Here is a 20,433-nt window from a genome sequence, read left to right as displayed (position 1 = left end):
CACACTGCACTCTGTGTTCATGATTACGATACTTATACTTTTTAACTTATTGTAGAAATAGTGTCAGTTTGAGGTTTTTACTTTGACAAAGGTTTTTAGTTTGATGCCCATAAAAAGTGTTATTTTTTCAGCCTTTTGCGCGGCACCGCCACAAAGACCGGTGATAAGCGTAGCAGCTCCACAAAGGAAGACAAGGCTCATGTGAGTAGAAGACCACAATTTTTTTTGGGAAACAAATCTCAAGATACAGAAAATCTGCCAATTTTCCATCTCATCTCATGCATTCAAATGACATGTTTCTGTTTAGCTGGAAAACCTGCAGAAACGAATCTACCATCTGGAGGAGCAGCTCCACAGTGAGATGCAGCTGAAGGATGAGTTGGAGCAGAAGTGCAGGTATGAAACGCGTCATTTATTCATACACAAAAAACCGCTGCTGATTACATAAACAAACAGGAAATTTGATGCATATTCTTCGACTCAGAGACAAGTTAAAACCAGACTTCTGCACGCAGCTATGTACATTATTTCATTTCCATGTAACCTCTACAGTCTGTGGTGTGTGTGTGAAGAGACATTACATGTATTTAAATGTTTGTCTCTAACTCTGCTCTTCCTAGGTCATCGAACACCAAGATCGACAAGATCATGAAAGAACTGGATGAAGAGGTTAATTTGACAACATTTCTCTTTTTTATGGCTAGATTATAATTTCATGATGTTGGCTGCTTTACAGTTATATACATATTAAGAAACACACAGAGGCTCCAGTTTTTACGTTTTAGTAATGAAATTAAGTTGAATACGTTACGAATCAGAGGCTGGATTGAGAAGTGGTTTGTTCCTGTCATATGACAACTGCTCTGTCGTTCTTCACCACAGGCAAACCAGAGGAAGAGTTCAGAGACCAGCATTTCTCTGCTGGAGAAGGACAAGATCATGCTGCAGCACAGATTCACAGAGTACCAAAGAAAAGCTGACCAGGACGCAGAGAAGAGACGCAATTTGGAGAATGAGGGTAAAGATAATGAGGTGCCGCTGATGTATGATTCAGACACTTTGCAATTAAAGTGTAATTGCAGAGTGAAGCGGTGGTTCAGTCCATGTTTGAACATAGTTTGTTTTACATGGTCATCCACCATTTGATGTGGCCAAGACATTTGCCCCACATGGATTACTGGGTATCCTGATGTGATTAGATTTCCCATTGACTTGCTACAGAAGGTGGCACTAAGTGGAATAACAGACTATAAGCTGTTAGAATTGAAGACTTGATATACTGTGCACATGATATCAGGAATTTGTGGCTTTCTCTGTCTTATTCATTTCCTGTGTGTTTTTTAATAGTGTCAACTTTGAAGGAGCAGCTTGAAGATATGAGGAAGATCAGCCAGAACTCGCAGGCCTCGAATGACAAGATCGTCCAGTTGCAGAATCAGGTACATTACGCACACGCACAAGCATATCCTGGAGTAGTGAAGCACAAAACTGTATTTCCTCTGACTCTTTGTTTTTGATTGGCAGCTGGAGGGGGCCAACGACCTGCTGCGTGTGGAGTCGGACACGGCGGCGAGGCTGAGGAAAAGCCACACTGAGGTGGCAAAGTCGATGAGCCAGCTGGAGAGTTTGAACCGTGATCTGCAGGAGAGGAGCCGTGCAGCAGACGGAGAGAAGGCGCAGCTGGAGAAAGAGCTTCTGCTTCTTCAGAGCACGCTGGACTCTGAGAGGAGGAACTACAGCCAGGGGTCTGAGGAGATCAGGGAGCTGCAAGGTGACACTGACATATGTGATCCCAACATGTCAAAAACATTGGCTAAAAACCATGACAGCTTGCTAACATTTGTAGAGTTTATATTGTAAAATTTGATTTAATGTTGATCACAACAGAGTGAAAAGTTTACTTTAAAGTGCTGCATGGGAAAGTGTAAAACCCAGACTCGAGGAAAGAAAATATGTATCAACCTTCAGGAAAAATATTCATATTTTAAACCATTTCAGTCTTGTTCCAAATCCCTCTTTAAGACTAATAACCTCACCCTCATTCAGACATTTGAGAAAGCTGAACAAATTCCGTATATTGAAAATAAACCAGATTTCAATCTCCAACGCTTGTCAGACAAGCACTGACAACACCCACCGCAGCCAAACCCATCTCTGATTTATCTGTCGGCCATTCATCTTCTAATGGGAAACAAGAATTTGAAAGTCCTATAATATAGAAGAGATCTAAGGATACTGGAGTAATTTTCTTTTTCAAACAGTATGTGAAAGAAGTATCAAATTGAAACATCTGAATAGCTGGTTAAGAAAAATAGATTTTCATTCAATGAAGACCATAATTCTGATTGTTTGTCTTTATCTTTCATTCACAGCGAGGATGGCAGGAATGCAAGAGGATAACAAAAACTTGAAGCTCAGCCTCTCTAAAGTGGAGGCAGAACGTAAACAGGCCCAGGAGAGAACCAATAACCTGGAGAAGGTATACTTTACTACACTAAAAGTATTAGTATTTATGCATTTTATGTACATGCTTCTACCCTGTAGAATAATAAGAATTACTCTTGTGTGTTTTGAACAAGATATATATGAAAAGTGGTGAGCTGCGTTTGCTTCATGTTGTTTGCCTGGTTCTCACCCTGCCCTGCAGGAGAAGAACAACCTGGAGATCGACCTGAACTATAAACTCAAGACCTTGCAGCAGCGTCTGGAGCAGGAACAGACTGAGCACAGGGTGACGCGAGCTCAGCTCACTGACAAATATGAGTCTATCGAAGAAGCCAAATCAGCTGCCATGAATGGTATGCCAGTCCTATGTCAGAGCATGCCCTACTCGCTGTTTTTCCAACTTGCTCTTTTCTTTCTACCATCCTGTTTTATCTTCTCTCTCTTTTATATTTTACTTTCCACCCTTAGTTTATTCAACTTCTTCCTCACACCATCAGCCTCTTCCTGTCTTGTTTTTCTTTCCTGCACTTGCATCAGATTCCCCTCCAGGGGTGGTAAAGATGCGAGGAATTCAAGTAGTCAGTCAGCATGTCAGGACACTGCCTCATTGCATATTAATGCTGGACTCTTTTTGACAATATAATGATGATCTGTCCAGGCGATTTTTTACTTTCCACTTAATGTTCGATGGAATCCAGGAGTCCAGCCTCTCCTTGGCTCATCTTTGTCTGTGTACAGATTTCATCAGTAAATCTGGAATTAGTAAAATGTTTAAACCAGGTTCTTTTGAAACAGAGCTCGGAATATGCACTTGGTGGAAAAAAAAGAAATTGTGACAATTGTTAGAAATTGTCACATAGTGTTCTTGCCCTTTCTTGTTCTTCATTGTTCGGTGTCAGATGTGTTACATATTGGAAAGATGCATTTTTAGGTGTGAACTCTGGGTTACCAAGCGTAAAGAAGATTTAAATCATCACACGAGGTGTTAAGTTTGCCTGATATTCTTTCAGCTGACAGCAGGAAAGAGTTGACTCTTTGTTTTTCATTTTGCTTCTCTAGCTGTTCAGGTGAAGATGTCTGAGGAGAATGGAGCGAGAATGAGAGCTGAGAGCCGGGTAGTGGAGGTGGAGAAGCAGTGCTCAATGCTTGAGTTTGACCTTAAGCAGTCTGTGCAGAAGATGGAGCAGCTGATGAAGCAAAAGGAAAGGCTGGAAGATGATGTGAGTACTCCTTCTCACCCTATCAGTCCTTTTTTAATATTCAGCTAAATAAATAAAGATGTGTGATGTGTGCAGCTTTTGTTTGCATGTGATATCTTACCTCTGTTTTGTCGTGTTTCTCCAGGTGAAGAATCTGCGGATACAGGTAGAGCAGGAGTCGAGCAAACGTGTCCTAGCTCAGAACGACTTGAAGAGCCGCACGCAAGAGGTGGATCGCCTTAGGTGTTCAGAGAAGCAGCTCAAACAGGAGATCAACACAGCCCTAGAGAGTAAACGCTCGCTGGAGTTCCAGCTGGCACAGCTGACCAAGTGAGTGATCTTTATGCATTAAATAGATAAAACAAATTCTAGTTAGATTGAATTATATCTTATTTTCCCATTAAATACTGCATATTTATTGGCCATCCACTACTTACATCACTCAAGACATTGTCTAATGTGTGTTCAATGAAGCAAAAAATAGGCATGTTTTCTTGGAAAATAGGAACATTTGAGGCAGTTGTGCTTCTTATTTTTACTCTCAAACAAACTAACAGTATCTGCAGCCAGGAATTATTACGTTTTGTTATCGTTGCACTGCCCGGTAATGCTCTTTGGAAGTCAAGGTGTAAATTGCCCTACAATTGCGTGTTATTTTCAAATAAGTGCTATTATTCCAGCTTAGGGGGTGACTATGCCAAAGCTGGTCTGTGACTGCGTTTACACCGCAGGATTAAGGTTTTTGAGTCCACTCTGTGGCTAATCCCCTGGCGAGCACAGCAGCCAGTGCTGCTTGTTGTGCTGCTTGTTGCATTTACTACAGAGGCTGACTTAGAAGCCAGCTCTGTTTGCCCAGATAAGAGTCTTGTTTTGGAAGTGGTCCGACTTATGAGTGTGTAACATCCAGAAACATGGATTTAATGAAGAAATGGAAATTATGCACCTCATGTTTTTGTCGATACAGACAATACAGAGGCAACGAGGGACAGATGAGGGAACTTCAGGACCAACTGGAGGCCGAACAGTATTTTTCTGTGAGTATAAAACCCCACATCTGCCCTTTTCAGTTATGAAACCTACACTTATTCAGTGTGAAATCCATGGTCTTATTCATCTCTGTCCTCTTTCAGACGCTTTACAAAACTCAGGTCAAGGAACTCAAAGAGGAGATTGATGAAAGGAACCGGCAGGTACAAGAAGCTCACAAAAAGGTGCAGGATTTGTGTGGTGAAAGGTAAGAAACTGAATTCTCCTTATGCTCGCTGCTTTCATAAATTCAAGTATCCCAGTATTGATTATTGACCAGCTAATGTGTTAATGTCATGTTTTGTTCATGTCTAATATGTCCTGTTTTATATAACAATATAAATCTCTTTTATCTTGGACAAAGGGACTCCCTGTCTGCCCAGCTGGATCTGACAGTGACCAAGGCCGAGTCAGAGCAGCTTGCCCGGGCCCTTCAGGAGGAACAGTACTTTGAGCTCAGTCAGGAGAACAAGAAGGCGATGACCAGACATAAACAGGAGATTGTGGAAAGGGAGGGTACCATAACACGGGTGAGCAAAACCTGAAGTAGTTTATCGTCCCCCTCCGCCATGACAACAGTATTTTGTTCTTTTGAGGTCAGATGAAATATTAATACATTTTTTGTTTCTACTTTCATGTTTCTGCGCAGCTTGAGGAATCCAATAAAACTCTGACCAAAGATGTGGAGCACCTCAGCAAAGAGAAGACTGATTTGAATGAGAAGCTTAGTACTCAGGAAGAAGGTACTTTCCCTTTGATACACAGAACACACACAGAAAATGCTTGATTCTACAATTAAAAATTCAATTTTTTACTTTTTTACTTAGTGGTTAAATGCCACGGTCTGAATTTTCATGATGTTTGCTTCTTGAATTAGAGGGAATTGTTCAGAGATATTCCCTGACAAGTACTGGAATTTGATGTTAAAGAAGTAGTGGGATCCCCGTGATTACCTTTTACGTCTCCCTGCCATATTGTACTTAGCTGACTCCCTTTTCCTTCACAGAGTATGAAGCCCAGAAGGAGGAGATTACAAATACAATCAAGGCCAACTACGACAAGGTCCTCACCACAGAGCGCACACTGAAGACTCAGGTAAAGATGAACCGTTTCAATTCAGACGGTGAACACTGGTAACGCAAGTGGAGAATGGTGACTGATATATCTACTTGAATCCATCAGGCGGTAAACAAGCTGGCAGAGATCATGAATCGCAAGGACATGAAGCTGGACCACAAGAAAAAGGCCAGTACTGCCGACCTGCGGAAGAAGGAGAAAGAGCACCGCAAACTTCAGCTGGAGCTTAACCAGGAGAAGGAGAAGTTCAACCACATGGCCATCAAGTATCAGAAGGAGTTGAGCGAGATGCAGGGGGTAAGTTAACATCTCAGGTTGCTGGTGGCTCCTGTCGGTGCTTTTTACCTTGTTTACAACCAAAATATCTTCATCTCGCACCAACAGCAACTTGTAGAAGAATGTACGTATCGCAACGAGCTCCAGATGCAGTTGGACAGCAAGGAGAGCGATATCGAGCAGCTTAGGGAGAAACTGAACGACCTGCAACTGCGCATGGATAATTCAAGTGTCACCAGTTTGCAGACAGATGAGACGGACAGCAACATCGCAGGTAAGGTCACAGTTGACGCGAACTGCTTCTGGTATTAACACCAAAGACAGGATTCCCCTTAATGTAGAAATATTTAATATTCATTTTTGATTACTATAGAGTTAAGAAATTGTTGTTTTCATCTTCCTCCGCTTGTGTTTTTAAAATAACATACTTCATATGCCAGTTATATAGTCTGGTAAAGTTTTCTTTTGTTAGATCTTGATGTATTGAGTCTTGGTCAATGCAGGTAGTACTATATGCAGACAGGATAAAAGATTAATGTGAATAAATCAAAGACAAATACATTTTTAAGATTCTTCCTTTTGGTACTTTTGGCTCTTAAATGTTCCTTCATGTAAAACCTGTTGTCCCCCTCTTTGTGTGTTTCATTTAAACTTTGAGTGAGTTAAAGACATTCTTACCCTCAGAAAATGCTTTGGGCTTTAAATTTGGTAGATTTTCACGTGTAGAAAGCTGAGATGATCATAGATTTATTCAAGCCCAGCTGATCTACTTACTGCCATATGCACAAAACCCATGTTTGGTAATTCCATCTTTTCCTGAAACAAAATCTAACTGAATATGAAGGTACCTTGTTCTAGGTCTATTTTCATGTTTTGCTGGTGTCTGTGGTTAAACAATTCTCTCTTTATTCCCCTCATGTCCAGTTGGTTCTCCTTGCTCTTCTTATCTTTGTAACTTCTATTCCTTTCCCTCTGTGAGTAACTGAGTGGACGAGCTCCGTTTGCCTGGCCTGTGCTGCAGCTGTCGTGTGTTTGTCCTTTTTTTGCCCCTGACTTTCCTTAGTACTCTTTTTTGCCAGAGGTGATAGAAGCATCTCTGATGGGGGGAATTCATGAAACACTTTTGAAAGAAGTCTTACAGAGTGCCTCGTAAATGATATCTATAAGCTGTCGAAGCATTCTGATCAACCAAATTTATCCACTAACGTTAACAGGATGTTAAATGACAAATGCTGGCAGTGAATTTGCTTCGTGCCATGACAACGTCAGCCCTAATGGTGAAGTAACCACAGTAGATGAGCGGTTGCTGACTCCACCCTGTGTGAGGTTTAAAGCACATCACTCTCAGCGCCTTTCAAAACGTGTCTTGAAAATGAAAGTGTTTTTTTCTTTTTGAATTCACGGCACTGTGTGCTTCAAACACTTAACACTCTTGTTGTTTTTATATATCTGTCAGCATGTTCACCCAGAAGTGCTGCTCGTTTTGGAGACCTCCCTCACAGCGTCACATTTAGCAGACAAGCCCCTGTTAGTTCACTGCTCCTGTTTAGCTTGTGTTGTTCCAGCTGCATGCATTTGGAATTATAATTTAACACCAAATAATCTGTTTGTTTCTATTGAAGGAGTGCGTGATCAAGCTTATCTGAAGATAATTAGCACAAATTCCTGCTGCAAAACTATTATTATAACACTTTTAACATGATTATGAATGATAAGATTTTCCATGCTCTGTTAACATGCTGCAAGAAGTTGGATCGATGTCTAATATTCTCTAATATTTTCCTCCAGCATGGGGAGTGTGTAGTAGCAGCATCTAAATTCCTCTCTTGTCACCTACTCCAGTGCCGTTACCTTAACGCTGGCAGAACTCCATCAGGGATTCGCCTGGTGTTATGCAACAATTACTTTTGTCTACTTTTTCCCCCCCCAGTTGAGTTTGGATTGAATCACTGCATGGCCAGTGTTTTTTAAGCACATCGCATTGATTTATAACTTTTTCTACATCTGGGCTGCTTTTCAGAATCCAGATTGGAGGGTTGGCTGTCCATTCCTAATCGTGCTAATATCAAAAGATACGGATGGAAGAAACAGGTATATTGTGCTGATTTGACAGTTCATGTGTTATGTTATGTTGCTATCGCCTTGGACAATGTCAGCCTTTATTTTAATGTGTTTTAACATTTGCAGTATGTGGTGGTGAGCAGTAAGAAGATTCTGTTCTACAATGACGAGCAGGATAAGGAGCAGTCCAACCCTTCAATGGTACTAGATATAGAGTAAGTATTCTTTGTTCCTGTCCTTGTCACATGCGTACTTCTACAAAACAGAGGTAATGTTGCACGGCTTGTGCTTACAGGTCAGAAGTTCTGACAGATTTACTGATGTGTAATTGCTAATTCTGTGTCTTCTTGTGCAGTAAACTATTTCATGTGAGACCAGTCACTCAAGGAGACGTGTACCGGGCTGAGACAGAAGAGATTCCAAGGATATTCCAGGTACGAGGCTCTTTCCTGTCCTGTAGTCGTCTCTCTGTCATGTCTCTTCCGCTACTACATCTGATGTCCGATTTACATTCCACTCAGCCTCAGAAAGGCATATTTAAAGTCAGGGTTTCTGACGAGACGCTCCTTTTTCTCTTGTTTGCAGATTCTGTATGCCAACGAGGGGGAGTGCAGGAAGGATGCGGAAATGGAGACGGTCCCTCAAGGCGACAAGACCAACTGCCTCCCACACAAAGGTCACGAGTTCATCCCTACGCTATATCACTTCCCTTCAAACTGTGAGGCCTGCTCCAAGCCTCTGTGGCACGTCTTCAAGCCGCCTCCGGCCCTGGAGTGTCGCCGCTGCCACGTCAAGTGCCACAAGGACCATCTCGACAAAAAGGAGGATGTTATTGCTCCTTGCAAAGGTAAACAGCCAGCACTCTGGTTTGTGTTGGTCTTAAGTTGTGATAAACACAGTTTTACTCTTAATAGCTTTTATATATTATACATATAGTTACTTTATAGTTATAGCTAAAGAGTTGTCATTGAATATTAATGTTTAAGGTACTTGTCCAGTTGATGTTGAAGCCATAAAGTAGACATGGCTGTATAAGTGTTGATAAGATTCACAAAGACTCTTATTTAAGCAATGTTGAAAGCTGCAAGAAATCTGCCTAGATTAAACCAAACTCATTAAGAGTCTTTGTGAATAGTTTTAAATTGTAAGATGTATGCATTATGCATTTATCTTCCGATGTGTTATGTTTTTGAAATTCTATTTAACTTAAACATGAAGTACAAATCCAACAAATTGTCAATAAGCTCTTATATAATTCAATATATCCTGATAGGAAATTAATAATTTGAGCCATTCTTCACATGGAAAAAAATATATACTGGTTCTTTAAATGTTTTAAACTATAGATTGGACAAACCAAACCACTGAAATGTGTCAGTTTTGTTTGTTAAACCTTTGATGTTTGTGCTTTGACATTTCTCCTTCACGTCACCTTTCCCCGTGCCCTACAGTAAACTACGATGTGACCTCTGCCCGGGACATGCTTCTGCTCGCCCTGACACAAGACGAGCAGAAGAAATGGATTGGTCACCTGGGAAAGAAGATTCCCAAGACCCCGCCATCTACCTTTTCAAGAGCCTCTCCTCGTTCCATGTCCACTCGCTCTGGACCAAACCAGTCCTTCCGCAGGAACCCTAAAAGCAATACAGGAAAGCTGAGGTAACTTGACAAATTCTGTGCTTTTGAACTGTCTCTAATAATTTTTTCATTCTGTTTTTTTTTTTCAGTCACTATGTTCAAATAGTTATAGCTAACTGCATGACCTACATACAAGCACTGTTATATTGGCCGTAAAGTGAGGGTGTGCTGAGGTCAGAAATCTTATTTTATCCCGTCTGGAGGGCTGAGATGTGGTCGAGTCAGTCACATGACCTGCTGTTTGTCTCCTGTGTTGTAGCAGAGCGCAGTCCAGCCTCCAAGCAGCAGACACAACATCCAGCACTTGTTGACAGGAACATCTTCAGAAAGTGTTGATTTTTTTTTTTTTTTTAAGACTTTTGTCTCCAGCATTAAACTTGTCTATTTATTAATTGTGTTACCGGGTGCTTCTAACACGAGACACTTCCTGATTGGTTGGTTGGTTGGTTGGTTGGACTCCTGGGCTCTTTCCAGTTGACACTGTGGATTCTTGTTTTTCTAATTGGCACTAATGTGTTGTTGGGTTCAGTAACTAACTTTATAGACTTACTGTACAGTTCTGGTTAGAATGATCCACATTAAGGATTTTTTAAAATACCTGTCGAACATGATGCAAAGGTGTTAACGGTGTAGCTGTGTCTGTAAACAAGCTTTCCTGCTGTATGTTGACTCAGATTGGGTTACTAACCGACTTTGAGATGTTTCCTTCTTCCTTTCACTGGACACCTGTCTCTATTCTTTCTTTCAGCTAACCATCTGAACCGTTCCTCATCCTCAAAAACGGAGAAACCTGTATTACGTAGAAAATTCATTAAAAGGAAAAAAAGTATATCAATAAAAAAAAAAAAACAGCGCTGGAGAATTGCAACACATGTCAGACACAAGGCATCGTGGACATAAAGAGGCCTTTCTTCAAGAGAAACACCATCATCCAACTCAGCAAACTTGCAGCTCTCCATTTCTACCAGAAGATGGCACACTTGTCTGGAACTAAACGTGGACTGTGCAGCGATATATAGACTCATGTCATTGGAGCCATTCTGTGTTTCATATCATATGACAGTTCTGATGGAAACAGGAAGGTAAACTGGGGGTTTTGCTGGGACTCCTGTGGTTGTGTGTTTGGTTTAAGGTACTGTCATACAGGGATTTCAGATCTGCAGTGAGTGGTTTGTGTCTCAGGGGTGGAAAATAAATATCTTATTTTGTAATTTCTTTCCCCACCTGACGGATACTCGAGCTACATGCAAGCATACATCTGTTTTCAGCTTCAAGAAAAAAGAAAAGAAAAGAAAAATGACCGATGCCTTCATCTAACGTCTCTGGCCCTTTTTGCCTTTATTCTTATCACTCTGCGAGTCACTTATCAGGTTTGGGAGGGAGTATTGGGACACAAGTATTAGATGTTTTGAGTATTGAGTGAGGAGCATGCAAGATCATCATTTAAATCTATGCATTATTTTTATTATAATTATTTTTATTGCTCCAAGCCATAAGGAATATTCCATTGTAATGGCATATAGGAGTCCTGAAACTTAATTGATTTTCTTTTGTTTATTTGGTACATTGTAATATTTTTCATTTTTTTTTTTTTTTTTGTAATGTATTGCCTTACATTGATTCATAGATACATGGTTCAAAAGGAAAACATTAAGTTAACAAATGTAAAACTGCACTGTTTGAATTGTAAATTATTTGTAGAAGACTAAACAGGTGTAGCATTTGGCCCACCTAGTGCCTTAACGTTTGGATATTGATTTTACTGCCATATCTGTTTGTTTGTTCATTTTCTTTCTCCAAAAAACAAGACAAATCTTAACTCTTCCACCATCTGTTTTTTTAAGAAATCGCCACACATTTGTGGTTTTATCAGAATTCACTTTCTCTGGTTTAAGTATATGATATATATATATATTAGATTACCTCTTTATGGACACACTGCAATAGAGCTAGTGTGTCAAAACGAAGTCCCCCAGACTGGGTTCATATCACATGACAAATTTTGGGATGGTGTACTCAAAGCGATTCTACCTGTGTCAATGATTGTCCTTGTTACAAGTACAAGTTGTGTCTCTAGCACGGTAATGTCCCGTTAATGCAGACCCCCACAGTGTATATAATAAGAGAGACATGAGGATTATGGAATACTGCCACAATCTTTTCATCTGTAACGTTTTGTTCAGTTAAAAAAAAAAAAAAGCACTGGAACTATGATCTACTCTTGTCTTGGATAATTTGCATGGTTAATTGCATTGGAGTCCGCACTGATGGATATGTCAATAAACATATCTTTATCATTCATTGTTTTCTAGTTTTCACTGCAGCTACCCATTAATGGCTTGTTTTTTATTAGGAGGCTAATACATGGAACCATTTTAATAGTAGATCACTAAATAAGCAAAGAGGTTCACTGCCCCAGGGACTCCAGACATACTACGTGCCATCTGGTTTGTATTTATATAACTTGAGAACTGGGGATATGTTGTGTAGATGTGCAGTATCTGACTTCAGGGGCCCTAATGTGGATTATCTTTATAAAAACATTTTAAAATGTTAAAGCCAGGTCTGAAAGAGGCTCTATTGGCCCAAATTTACTATTAGGATCTTTGAATTACCTCCACCAAGGAAGTTGTGTTTTCACCCGTCCATTTATTTGCTGGTTAGTTTCATAGTAAGCAACTTTACACAGCAAACGTTTCAAAACTTGGTGGAAGGATGAAGTGTGGGTCAGGGAAGAACCCATTAATCTTTTGGTTTGTTTTAATCACAAAAATGAAAATTGACTCATTATCTACTCCGAACTATAACGATGGAGGTGGTGGGTGAAGTGTTTGAGTCCATAAAACACTTGGAGTTTCAGGGGTAAACGGCTTTGCAGCCAAATCCAATACAGTTGAAGTAAATGGCGACCACTTCTTCAAACGTATAAAATCAGCTGAATAAAACATAAAAAGCCTCCTGCTGCTCCTGTGGTGTCATCAGAGTGTCCGAAAGCCCCCAACATTCAAATTCCCCTTTCCTTTAACACTGCCAGATAGGGTTTTAATCTTTTTCCCCATTTTCCCCAGGGAATAATTTACAGATCTTGGTGGAATTAAAATCAGGCACATTTAGAGAAAATATATGAGTTTGAATTCGGTTATTTCAGCTTTTTGCTTATATGTTTATGTGGGTCCAGCAGATTGACCCATCAAGGGAACATCAAAGACAGAACACACTTGTTAAGGCAACTTTAACTTTTAACTTTGTGTTATGTTATAATTTAAATACACAGTCTATGGTTGTGATGGTTTCCTGGATGATCCGGACGAACTCTCTCTGGGTGTGTTTAGTCTGGTTTAGTGTGGGTGCGCAGTCTGCAGCAGGGCGGAGGGTCGATGTCAGAGCGCGTCGATAAGTTCCCAGCGTGTTGTTGCAGCGTCATTGTGTTTGAATGAAGTTCAGACCGAGAATTAGCCAAACTCTCCATTCGCGCCCCGGTGGATCGAAGCAGGGACAAAACAAACAAGGAGTCGAGGAAGTGAAACGTTGCCAAACATGCCGGTGTTTACAGGTAGGACCTCACTGCCACGCGACACGCGCACTGCCACGGGAAAACAGGAGAAAAACACGAATCCTTACACGTGTTGTTTAGTGCAGCCGCAGCGTACATTACATTAGCTTAGCTAGCTGTAGCGTGATGTGCACTTAGCATGCTAACAGTAACATGCAGCGAGCTTCTTTGGGCCACATGTGGAGTTAATAACAAAGAACATGTTGCCGGAGCAGATACATAAAACACCGCAACACTGTCTGGACCGTGTTGCTGTTTATTAGCGGGTTTACGGGACGTGTTGCGTGAAGCCGGCTATGCTAACTGCTAATCTGACACAGCCCAGAAAACAGCTAGCTAACTGTCAGCTAGCCGTGTTAGCCGAGGAGAGCAGAACTAGCTACGGTGGTTTTTAATAGTTGTGGAAAGTCGTCGTTTCCTGCCACAGCGAAGCTACTCGGATTGTTTCCCTCGTCATTTCAATTCGATTATGTCAATTTTTTTTTTAGAGCAGAGTGAAAATAACCGACTCACGCCTTTTAGCTCGGGTAGCGTTGCTAACAAAGCTAGCTCGCTGAATCATGAGTTTACAGTTCGTGAGCTTTTCAATGTAGCCAGATGGGAAACAATGCTGAAAAGATACGAGTTTGACTTTTTTTTAATTACAGCTTATGTGTGTTTTTGAAAGTCACGTCCCATCGGGTCCTAAATATTCAGTTTTAAAAGCTGTGTGTGTTTGTTAGCTTTCACTTTATTAGCCTGTCAGTGCGTTAGCTGCTGTGTCGTACATGGCAGCAGGTTGACGGAGTTGGAAGTGACATGTGTGTGTTTCTGTTTCCACCGTCTCGGCTTCCAGTCAATGTGAAATGGGGCAAAGAGAAGTTTGACGCAGTCGAGCTGAACACCGAGGAGCCTCCCATGGTGTTCAAGGCTCAGCTCTTCGCCCTGACAGGAGTTCAGCCAGACAGACAGAAGGTCATGGTGAAGGGAGGCACCCTGAAGGTATCCACCCAAACAACACACAGGACGCCGGTCCTGAAGGGATCAAACACTGCGCCTCACTTTCACTCACAGTGAAGGATAAGGGCGGCCATACACATATTATACTAATGTCAACAAATGCTGTGAAAACACCCAAATCAACAATCATTCTAATAATGAACTGATCCTACCGAGAGAGGAAGGTTGTTATAGCAAAATTCCGGTGGCCGAGAGAACTCGACGCACTACAAATTAATAAAACACGTGCAAATAGAACAGACGTGTGCAAATTAAGAAAACTACTTTATCAATTTGACGACACATGCGCTGCAAAAAGTCACAACACATGCAAATACAGACACAGGCGGGTTCATCCCTTTTATGAGTCCCCTGCAAACAGCTCTGGTGTCGTCATCCCACAAATGACACAATAAGCACCAAATGTTTATTAAGTCCCAGATGAAAATAGTCCCTTTCAAATGCACAATTTGATCTCAGTTGAATAGTGTTTGTTTAAAAACTATGGTGCGGAGCTGCTGTTGGAATTGATTGAGCCTTTTGGAAAAATGTAACTGTTAATTTTTGACAACTTAAAAAGTAAACAAATGAAAACAGATTTACGTATCAGTACTAACGAATGGAGCTGATTGCTACGGACTGGTTAGGGAAGTTGGAAATTATTGAGGTACGCATTAACACATTGTTGGTTTTGTTCTTTAACAAATAATGAAATGACATTAATATTAGTTTTTCAGGAGCTAATCTATGTGTTATCTCAATTCCAGGATGATGAGTGGGGAAACATCAAACTGAAAAATGTGAGTATTTAAGCTTAGTTTTGGAAGAATATAATGTAAAAAGATGTTTTTTGTAGGTAAAGCATTTTAACAAATGCATCAGCAAGTTTCAGTGTGTTTCTAATGTTTACAGGGAATGACTCTGCTGATGATGGGCTCAGCCGAGGCTCTGCCTGAGGAGCCTGCTGTCAGGCCCATGTTTGTGGAGGACATGACTGAGGAGCAGCTGGCCTCAGCGGTGAGTAAGCCCCAAGATGACCAGTACGCCTAAAACAAATATGGTTGATTGTTGCTTTCTGCGCTAACATAGCTTTTAAAGTGTGTTTTCCTCAATATAATTTTTACCAAGTAGAGAACATAATATTAAAGATATATACTTCTGTATGTTCCATCACCTAAGCATTTGTGTGCTTCCAGTCGTCATTACACTTTGCATTGTTTACAGAATATTTTACTGAAGAAACAAGTGGAGTATTAATCACCAACAGTCTCATCTGTTAGATTACATTTTTTTTTTAAGCATTGTCAAATGTCATATCAGAAACAGCCATATATCCTATAAAAATGCACCAATTTAAGACTGCAATTGGCAACCATTCCACGAATAAGCTTCATACAAAAGTAGTGGCCGTCTGTTCAGCCTTGTTTATGATGGATGTTGTGGTGGGGAGGATCCTCTTTTTGGCCTCTGCTTGATGGGAGTAACCGAAAAATCTTAAGTAATGGAGTCTACCTTTTAATATATACTGCTTGACAGTAAAGCTGTGTTTGGGTTTGAGTGGTGTCTATGATTTTGGCTGCGTGCTTGATGATTTTCTATTTCTATTCTACCCAATATCAAGTTCTAAAATGTTCCTCTGAGCTGAAATGGAATGAGAGTCACTGATTTGATTACCTGTAACAATGCCGGCATCTAAAGCAGCTTCAATGAAAGCTGCACAAATGTAATGGTTTGATTTATTAACCAGTCCTTTTAGCCGAATGACTCACTGTTGCTACTCAGTGCTAATGCGAGCTCTGGGACACTGGAAATAAATCTGTTAATTAAGGATCTATTTTAAAAACCTAAGTGAACTAATAAACATTTTTTTAATTGCTGTGGCGTGGGATGATTTTGCAGTATGAACACATTAAGGGTGTGTTCATGTCTTTGTAAAAGAAACAAGTGACGTGTATCTTCATCACTGAGACAAACTAGTCTGTGCGCAATGAAGCTTGGTTTTATATTATGTGTTTTTCTCTCTGTATTTTACAGTGGAACTTATTATTATCACATATCCAACTGTTATTTTCAGATGGAGCTGCCTTGTGGGCTGACGAACTTGGGCAACACCTGTTACATGAACGCCACCGTGCAGTGTTTGCGTTCTGTGCCAGAGCTGAAAACTGCCCTCAGAAGGTGGGTTTTCTAATTGTGTTCATCAGCAATTTATTCAGGAGTTTGAGATGTTTGAATTTAGCTTTCTGTCTCCTTAGTGACTTTTCTTTTTGTGTTGTTGTTATTTTGCAATTGTTCTCCTGCTGAACTCATCTGTCTCCCTCTGCAGGTATTCAGGTGCTCTGCGATCCTCCGGGGCAAATGCACCATCACAGTATATCACAGCAGGTATGAGCCGTGGGGAATTGTTCACCGTGTGAAATCACATGTTAACATTTATGTCTTAAATTTACTAATGCACCTAAAATATATATTTGCCTCCTCAGCCCTTCGTGACCTGTATGAGACCATGGAAAAGACCTCCTCCAGCCTCCCGCCTATTATTTTGCTGCAGTTCCTTCATATGGCCTTTCCACAGTTTGCTGAGAAGGGGGACCAGGGACAGTACCTCCAGCAGGTGAGGAACTCATTACACGTCTCCTCTGCTTATGAGGGGTGGTGAGTTTACTGGTTCTGTCACTGGTGTCATGTTCTCCCATGACCTGGATTTTGCAGTACTGTGACTCCGGTGACAAACACACACACATGCACTTGTTTTGGCTAAAACAGAGGGGAGATCTACCTTCCACAACATCCGATGAACTGTCACATGCAGTAACTCAAATTCAACTTAATGTGGTGCTGAAATTTAATGCATGCTGGACTTAAAAGAATGCATGATGTTTGTAAGTTTCGCTGGAGAGCTACAGAATGTCACCAGGTCACATAACATTAAAACATGGCAGCCAGTCAACGGGAGCCAAGCGTTGCCGTTGCTCTCTGAGCTACTAACGACAGGGAACCACGTCTGTGGGGACAGAACTTTGTCCTGATTGGCACACGGCTTCACCGTCACCCATGATGTCTGATTAAGTTTTTGTTGTTGTAAAACAATTAATGCCCTTTGTGTGTGTGTGTGTGTGTGTGTGTGTGTGTGTGTGTGTGTGTGTGTGTGTGTGTGTGTGTGTGTGTGTGTGTGTGTGTGTGTTCTCAGGATGCGAACGAGTGCTGGCTGCAGATGATGAGAGTGCTTCAACAGAAGTTGGAGCCACTAGAGCCAGAGACTTCCATGGAGGTAAACAGGTGTTTTTTTTTTTTTTTTCAACCTAGTGTTTCTTTATAATGAAACACTAGGTGTAACTGATGTGTTGAAAAGAAATGACTACTAATAATTACCACGCTTCTTTCATCTGAAGACCGACACTGAGAGCGGAGCCGCTTCCGCCTCTTCGAAGAAGAACTTCATCGACCAGTATTTTGGCGTAGAATTTGAAACTTCGTATCCTTGCAGTTGTAACGATTCAGTAGAGTTTTGACCTTTTTTAATTATGAATAATTGAGATCAATTTGTAGGATCGTAGTTGTGTGAAAAACACTATCACCATCACTCTGTCAGATTTTTCCTTTAACTCTCTTGATCAGCATGAAATGTACAGAGGCTGAGGAGGAGGAGCCGATTAAGGGCAAGGAAAATCAGCTCCAGCTCAGTTGCTTCATCAATCAAGAGGTTAAATACCTGGCAACCGGACTCAGGCTGGTATGTGTCCAGACTAATGTGTTGTTCATGAATTACACATTGCCATGCACCTTTTGTGTGTTTGATATTTAAATCTATGGATGTTGTGTTTGCCAATTAGAAAGAAATGTAAACACCAAGTGGAACATGTGTCTTTTTGGGTAATGTCTAATTAGTCTGTGTTTTAACTTTGCAGAGACTGCAGGAAGAAATCACAAAAATGTCTCCATCCTTGGAAAGAAATGCCCTTTATATAAAATCTGTAAGTGCTTCTTCCATGTGGAAATTTTAAAAACTGTGATCCTGTGTCCTTTTGTGTTTTTAACCTTCTTGGTTTTTCCCTCTCCCTCTAGTCAAAACTCAGCCGCCTCCCTGCCTACTTGACTGTTCAAATGGTCCGGTTTTACTACAAAGAGAAAGAGTCTGTCAATGCAAAAGTCCTCAAGGTTTGTCTCTAAAATCTCTTGCAACAGAGTTCACAGTAATTAGCAGTGTGACTCTGAATCAACGCCACATTGTCTCTTCTTCTAAAGGATGTCAAGTTCCCACTGATGCTGGATGTGTATGAGCTGTGCACTGCGGAGGTCCAGGAGAAGATGCTGCCAATCAGGTCAAAGTTTAAGGAAGTTGAGGACAAGAAGACAGAGAAACAGCAGCAAAAGGTAAAGGACAATCTACAGCTTTGTAGCTTATTAACTAGTTGACTAGGGAGCAGAATATTTCCTGCTTTAGTGGTATTGACGGGTCAATACAGTGTCTCACAATACTTTTTTACAACAGGTGGTGAAGAAGCCAGATGCAGTAAAGGAAGTGAAGTACGATCCCTTCTCGTTCACTGACGGTAAGTTGAGACACAACACTGACGGCCTCTGTTCACTCAAAGACATTTAAGTGAAATTTTCAGCACATATGAGGTGAAACATGTTTTCTATTCAAGCATGGAGTAATAAACACACATTTTGTAAATTAATAGACAATTTTCTTTTACTGCCAAAACAGTTTTGAACCTTCACTTTACAAAGGTCATGATTACTGTAACAAAACATTCATACAATGCCAAGTATTAAACTTTGTTATCTAGCAGAACACTTTCACTATTGGTCTCTGCGCTTTGTTTTCTGATGTGTGCCTTTTATTAAAACTTGTACTTTACAGAAGAAACAATGCTGGAAAGATTTGCATTAATGTTTATATCTTTCATTAACAACTGAAATGTAAATTTTCTCCATTCAAGCTCTATACATTTGATTGTATCTGATGTTGTTCTAGACCTTGGGTCCAACAACAGCGGCTACTACGACCTGCAGGCTGTGCTGACACACCAAGGCCGCTCCAGCTCATCAGGTCACTACCTGGGATGGGTCAAGAGGAAAGAAGGTAACCACAGTTTGTTTCTCACTGCTGCACAGTCGCCATGTTTCTGCTGTGACTCAAGTTCAGATGTTCAGTTGGACCTGTTTCCTCTGACAGATGAGTGGGTGAAGTTCGATGACGACAAGGTGAGTGTGGTGTCTCCGGATGACATCCTGCGACTGTCTGGAGGCGGAGACTGGCATATAGCATATGTTCTACTGTACGGCCCACGGCGGCTGGAAATACTTGAAGAGGATCAGTAGCTGTGGAAGATTTTTCCTAGAAGACAAAGACGACATCCAACACACACACAAATTGCCATTTCCACGCACTGTCTGCATAGATGTGCAATAAAACAGGTGTCTTTAAAGATATGTTAATTTTTCTTTTTCTTTTTCGTAACCAACACAGATGCTTGTAAAACAAATTCTGTTAACTGGTGTTAAATATTCAACCATGGCGAGCTTTGAAAATGGAGATTGACGAGAGCCAATCCCTGGCCTGGATCCTTGAAAGAGGTTTTGAAGTCGAGCTCTGCCGTTTCATTAAATGTTTTATACACATTGTATATTTTTTAAAGCCTTTGATGAGCTGCTCATGTCATAATGCAAAAATATTCTCTTTAGTCATTTAATCAACATGTACAAAAAAAAAATGCCTCGGCGAGCTGTACTTGTCATTCTGGCTTCTCTCCTCTTCTCAGATGTAATCGGCCCTTATAAAATATGCGGTCTAACATCTTTTCTCAAGTGCTTCGCTCGTATCATCTGCCGGAGTCGTTTGCAGATGTTTCGACAGATGAGATTATTTCTGCCAAAAGAGTGTGTGTTTGGGGGGGGCGGGGAGAGGTTGCCCTAGTGGAGAACTGTGTGCATTTAAAGATTTGAGATTTAACCGTGATGGTTTCACTCAACGAGCCTTGAACATTGTTCTCGCTGACACTGATTAGACTTTGACATTCTCTGAAAACGCTGTGCTTCACTTTGTTTCTCCGTATCCCGCCACAGTGTGTAAGACCCAACCATCAGCACTCTGTAATAAGTTATTGACTGATTGCTTTCCAGAGGTGATGAAAATAAACTGTTATACCAAAACATGTGACTGTTTTATGTGAG

The 20,433-nt window shown here is 40.9% G+C and overlaps 2 protein-coding genes across 4 annotated transcripts in view; both read left to right on the top strand.

Annotated features, from left to right (window-relative positions):
- rock1 (Rho-associated, coiled-coil containing protein kinase 1) overlaps positions 1 to 12,021 on the top strand; it is a 28,514-nt gene extending 16,493 nt beyond the window's left edge. Inside the window, exons 11-33 of one of the 3 annotated variants that reach the window (XM_035169995.2) lie at positions 132 to 201; positions 308 to 396; positions 621 to 669; positions 883 to 1,018; positions 1,348 to 1,439; positions 1,525 to 1,771; positions 2,373 to 2,479; positions 2,648 to 2,798; positions 3,505 to 3,665; positions 3,790 to 3,974; positions 4,609 to 4,678; positions 4,775 to 4,878; positions 5,035 to 5,200; positions 5,320 to 5,413; positions 5,677 to 5,765; positions 5,853 to 6,044; positions 6,132 to 6,297; positions 8,044 to 8,114; positions 8,211 to 8,299; positions 8,440 to 8,518; positions 8,670 to 8,931; positions 9,536 to 9,743; positions 9,982 to 12,021. In XM_035169995.2, the coding sequence (XP_035025886.1) occupies positions 132 to 201; positions 308 to 396; positions 621 to 669; positions 883 to 1,018; positions 1,348 to 1,439; positions 1,525 to 1,771; positions 2,373 to 2,479; positions 2,648 to 2,798; positions 3,505 to 3,665; positions 3,790 to 3,974; positions 4,609 to 4,678; positions 4,775 to 4,878; positions 5,035 to 5,200; positions 5,320 to 5,413; positions 5,677 to 5,765; positions 5,853 to 6,044; positions 6,132 to 6,297; positions 8,044 to 8,114; positions 8,211 to 8,299; positions 8,440 to 8,518; positions 8,670 to 8,931; positions 9,536 to 9,743; positions 9,982 to 10,033 (2,929 nt within the window). In that variant the 3' untranslated portion in view covers positions 10,034 to 12,021. Of the gene's footprint in view, positions 1 to 131; positions 202 to 307; positions 397 to 620; positions 670 to 882; positions 1,019 to 1,347; positions 1,440 to 1,524; positions 1,772 to 2,372; positions 2,480 to 2,647; positions 2,799 to 3,504; positions 3,666 to 3,789; positions 3,975 to 4,608; positions 4,679 to 4,774; positions 4,879 to 5,034; positions 5,201 to 5,319; positions 5,414 to 5,676; positions 5,766 to 5,852; positions 6,045 to 6,131; positions 6,298 to 6,947; positions 6,998 to 8,043; positions 8,115 to 8,210; positions 8,300 to 8,439; positions 8,519 to 8,669; positions 8,932 to 9,535; positions 9,744 to 9,981 lie in introns of those variants that run through there. The other 2 variants (XM_035169996.2, XR_004697817.2) reach the window with 2 other exon arrangements.
- Positions 12,022 to 13,049: 1,028 nt separating this feature from the next.
- usp14 (ubiquitin specific peptidase 14 (tRNA-guanine transglycosylase)) lies at positions 13,050 to 20,412 on the top strand. The gene is made up of 16 exons (XM_035170351.2): positions 13,050 to 13,275; positions 14,111 to 14,256; positions 15,021 to 15,053; positions 15,166 to 15,270; positions 16,328 to 16,431; positions 16,580 to 16,638; positions 16,737 to 16,867; positions 17,444 to 17,524; positions 17,646 to 17,728; positions 17,872 to 17,986; positions 18,162 to 18,227; positions 18,319 to 18,411; positions 18,499 to 18,627; positions 18,746 to 18,806; positions 19,235 to 19,342; positions 19,436 to 20,412. Exons 1-16 carry the CDS (start codon positions 13,260 to 13,262, stop codon positions 19,579 to 19,581), a joined length of 1,476 nt encoding a protein of 491 aa, XP_035026242.2. The 5' UTR covers positions 13,050 to 13,259; the 3' UTR covers positions 19,582 to 20,412.
- The last annotated feature ends 21 nt before the right edge of the window (positions 20,413 to 20,433 follow it).

Source organism: Hippoglossus stenolepis, chromosome 11 (assembly GCF_022539355.2).
Source record: "Hippoglossus stenolepis isolate QCI-W04-F060 chromosome 11, HSTE1.2, whole genome shotgun sequence".
Taxonomy (NCBI): Eukaryota; Metazoa; Chordata; class Actinopteri; order Pleuronectiformes; family Pleuronectidae; genus Hippoglossus; species Hippoglossus stenolepis.
Note: the sequence above shows the minus strand (reverse complement) of the source record. Positions and strands in the feature narration are given on the sequence as shown.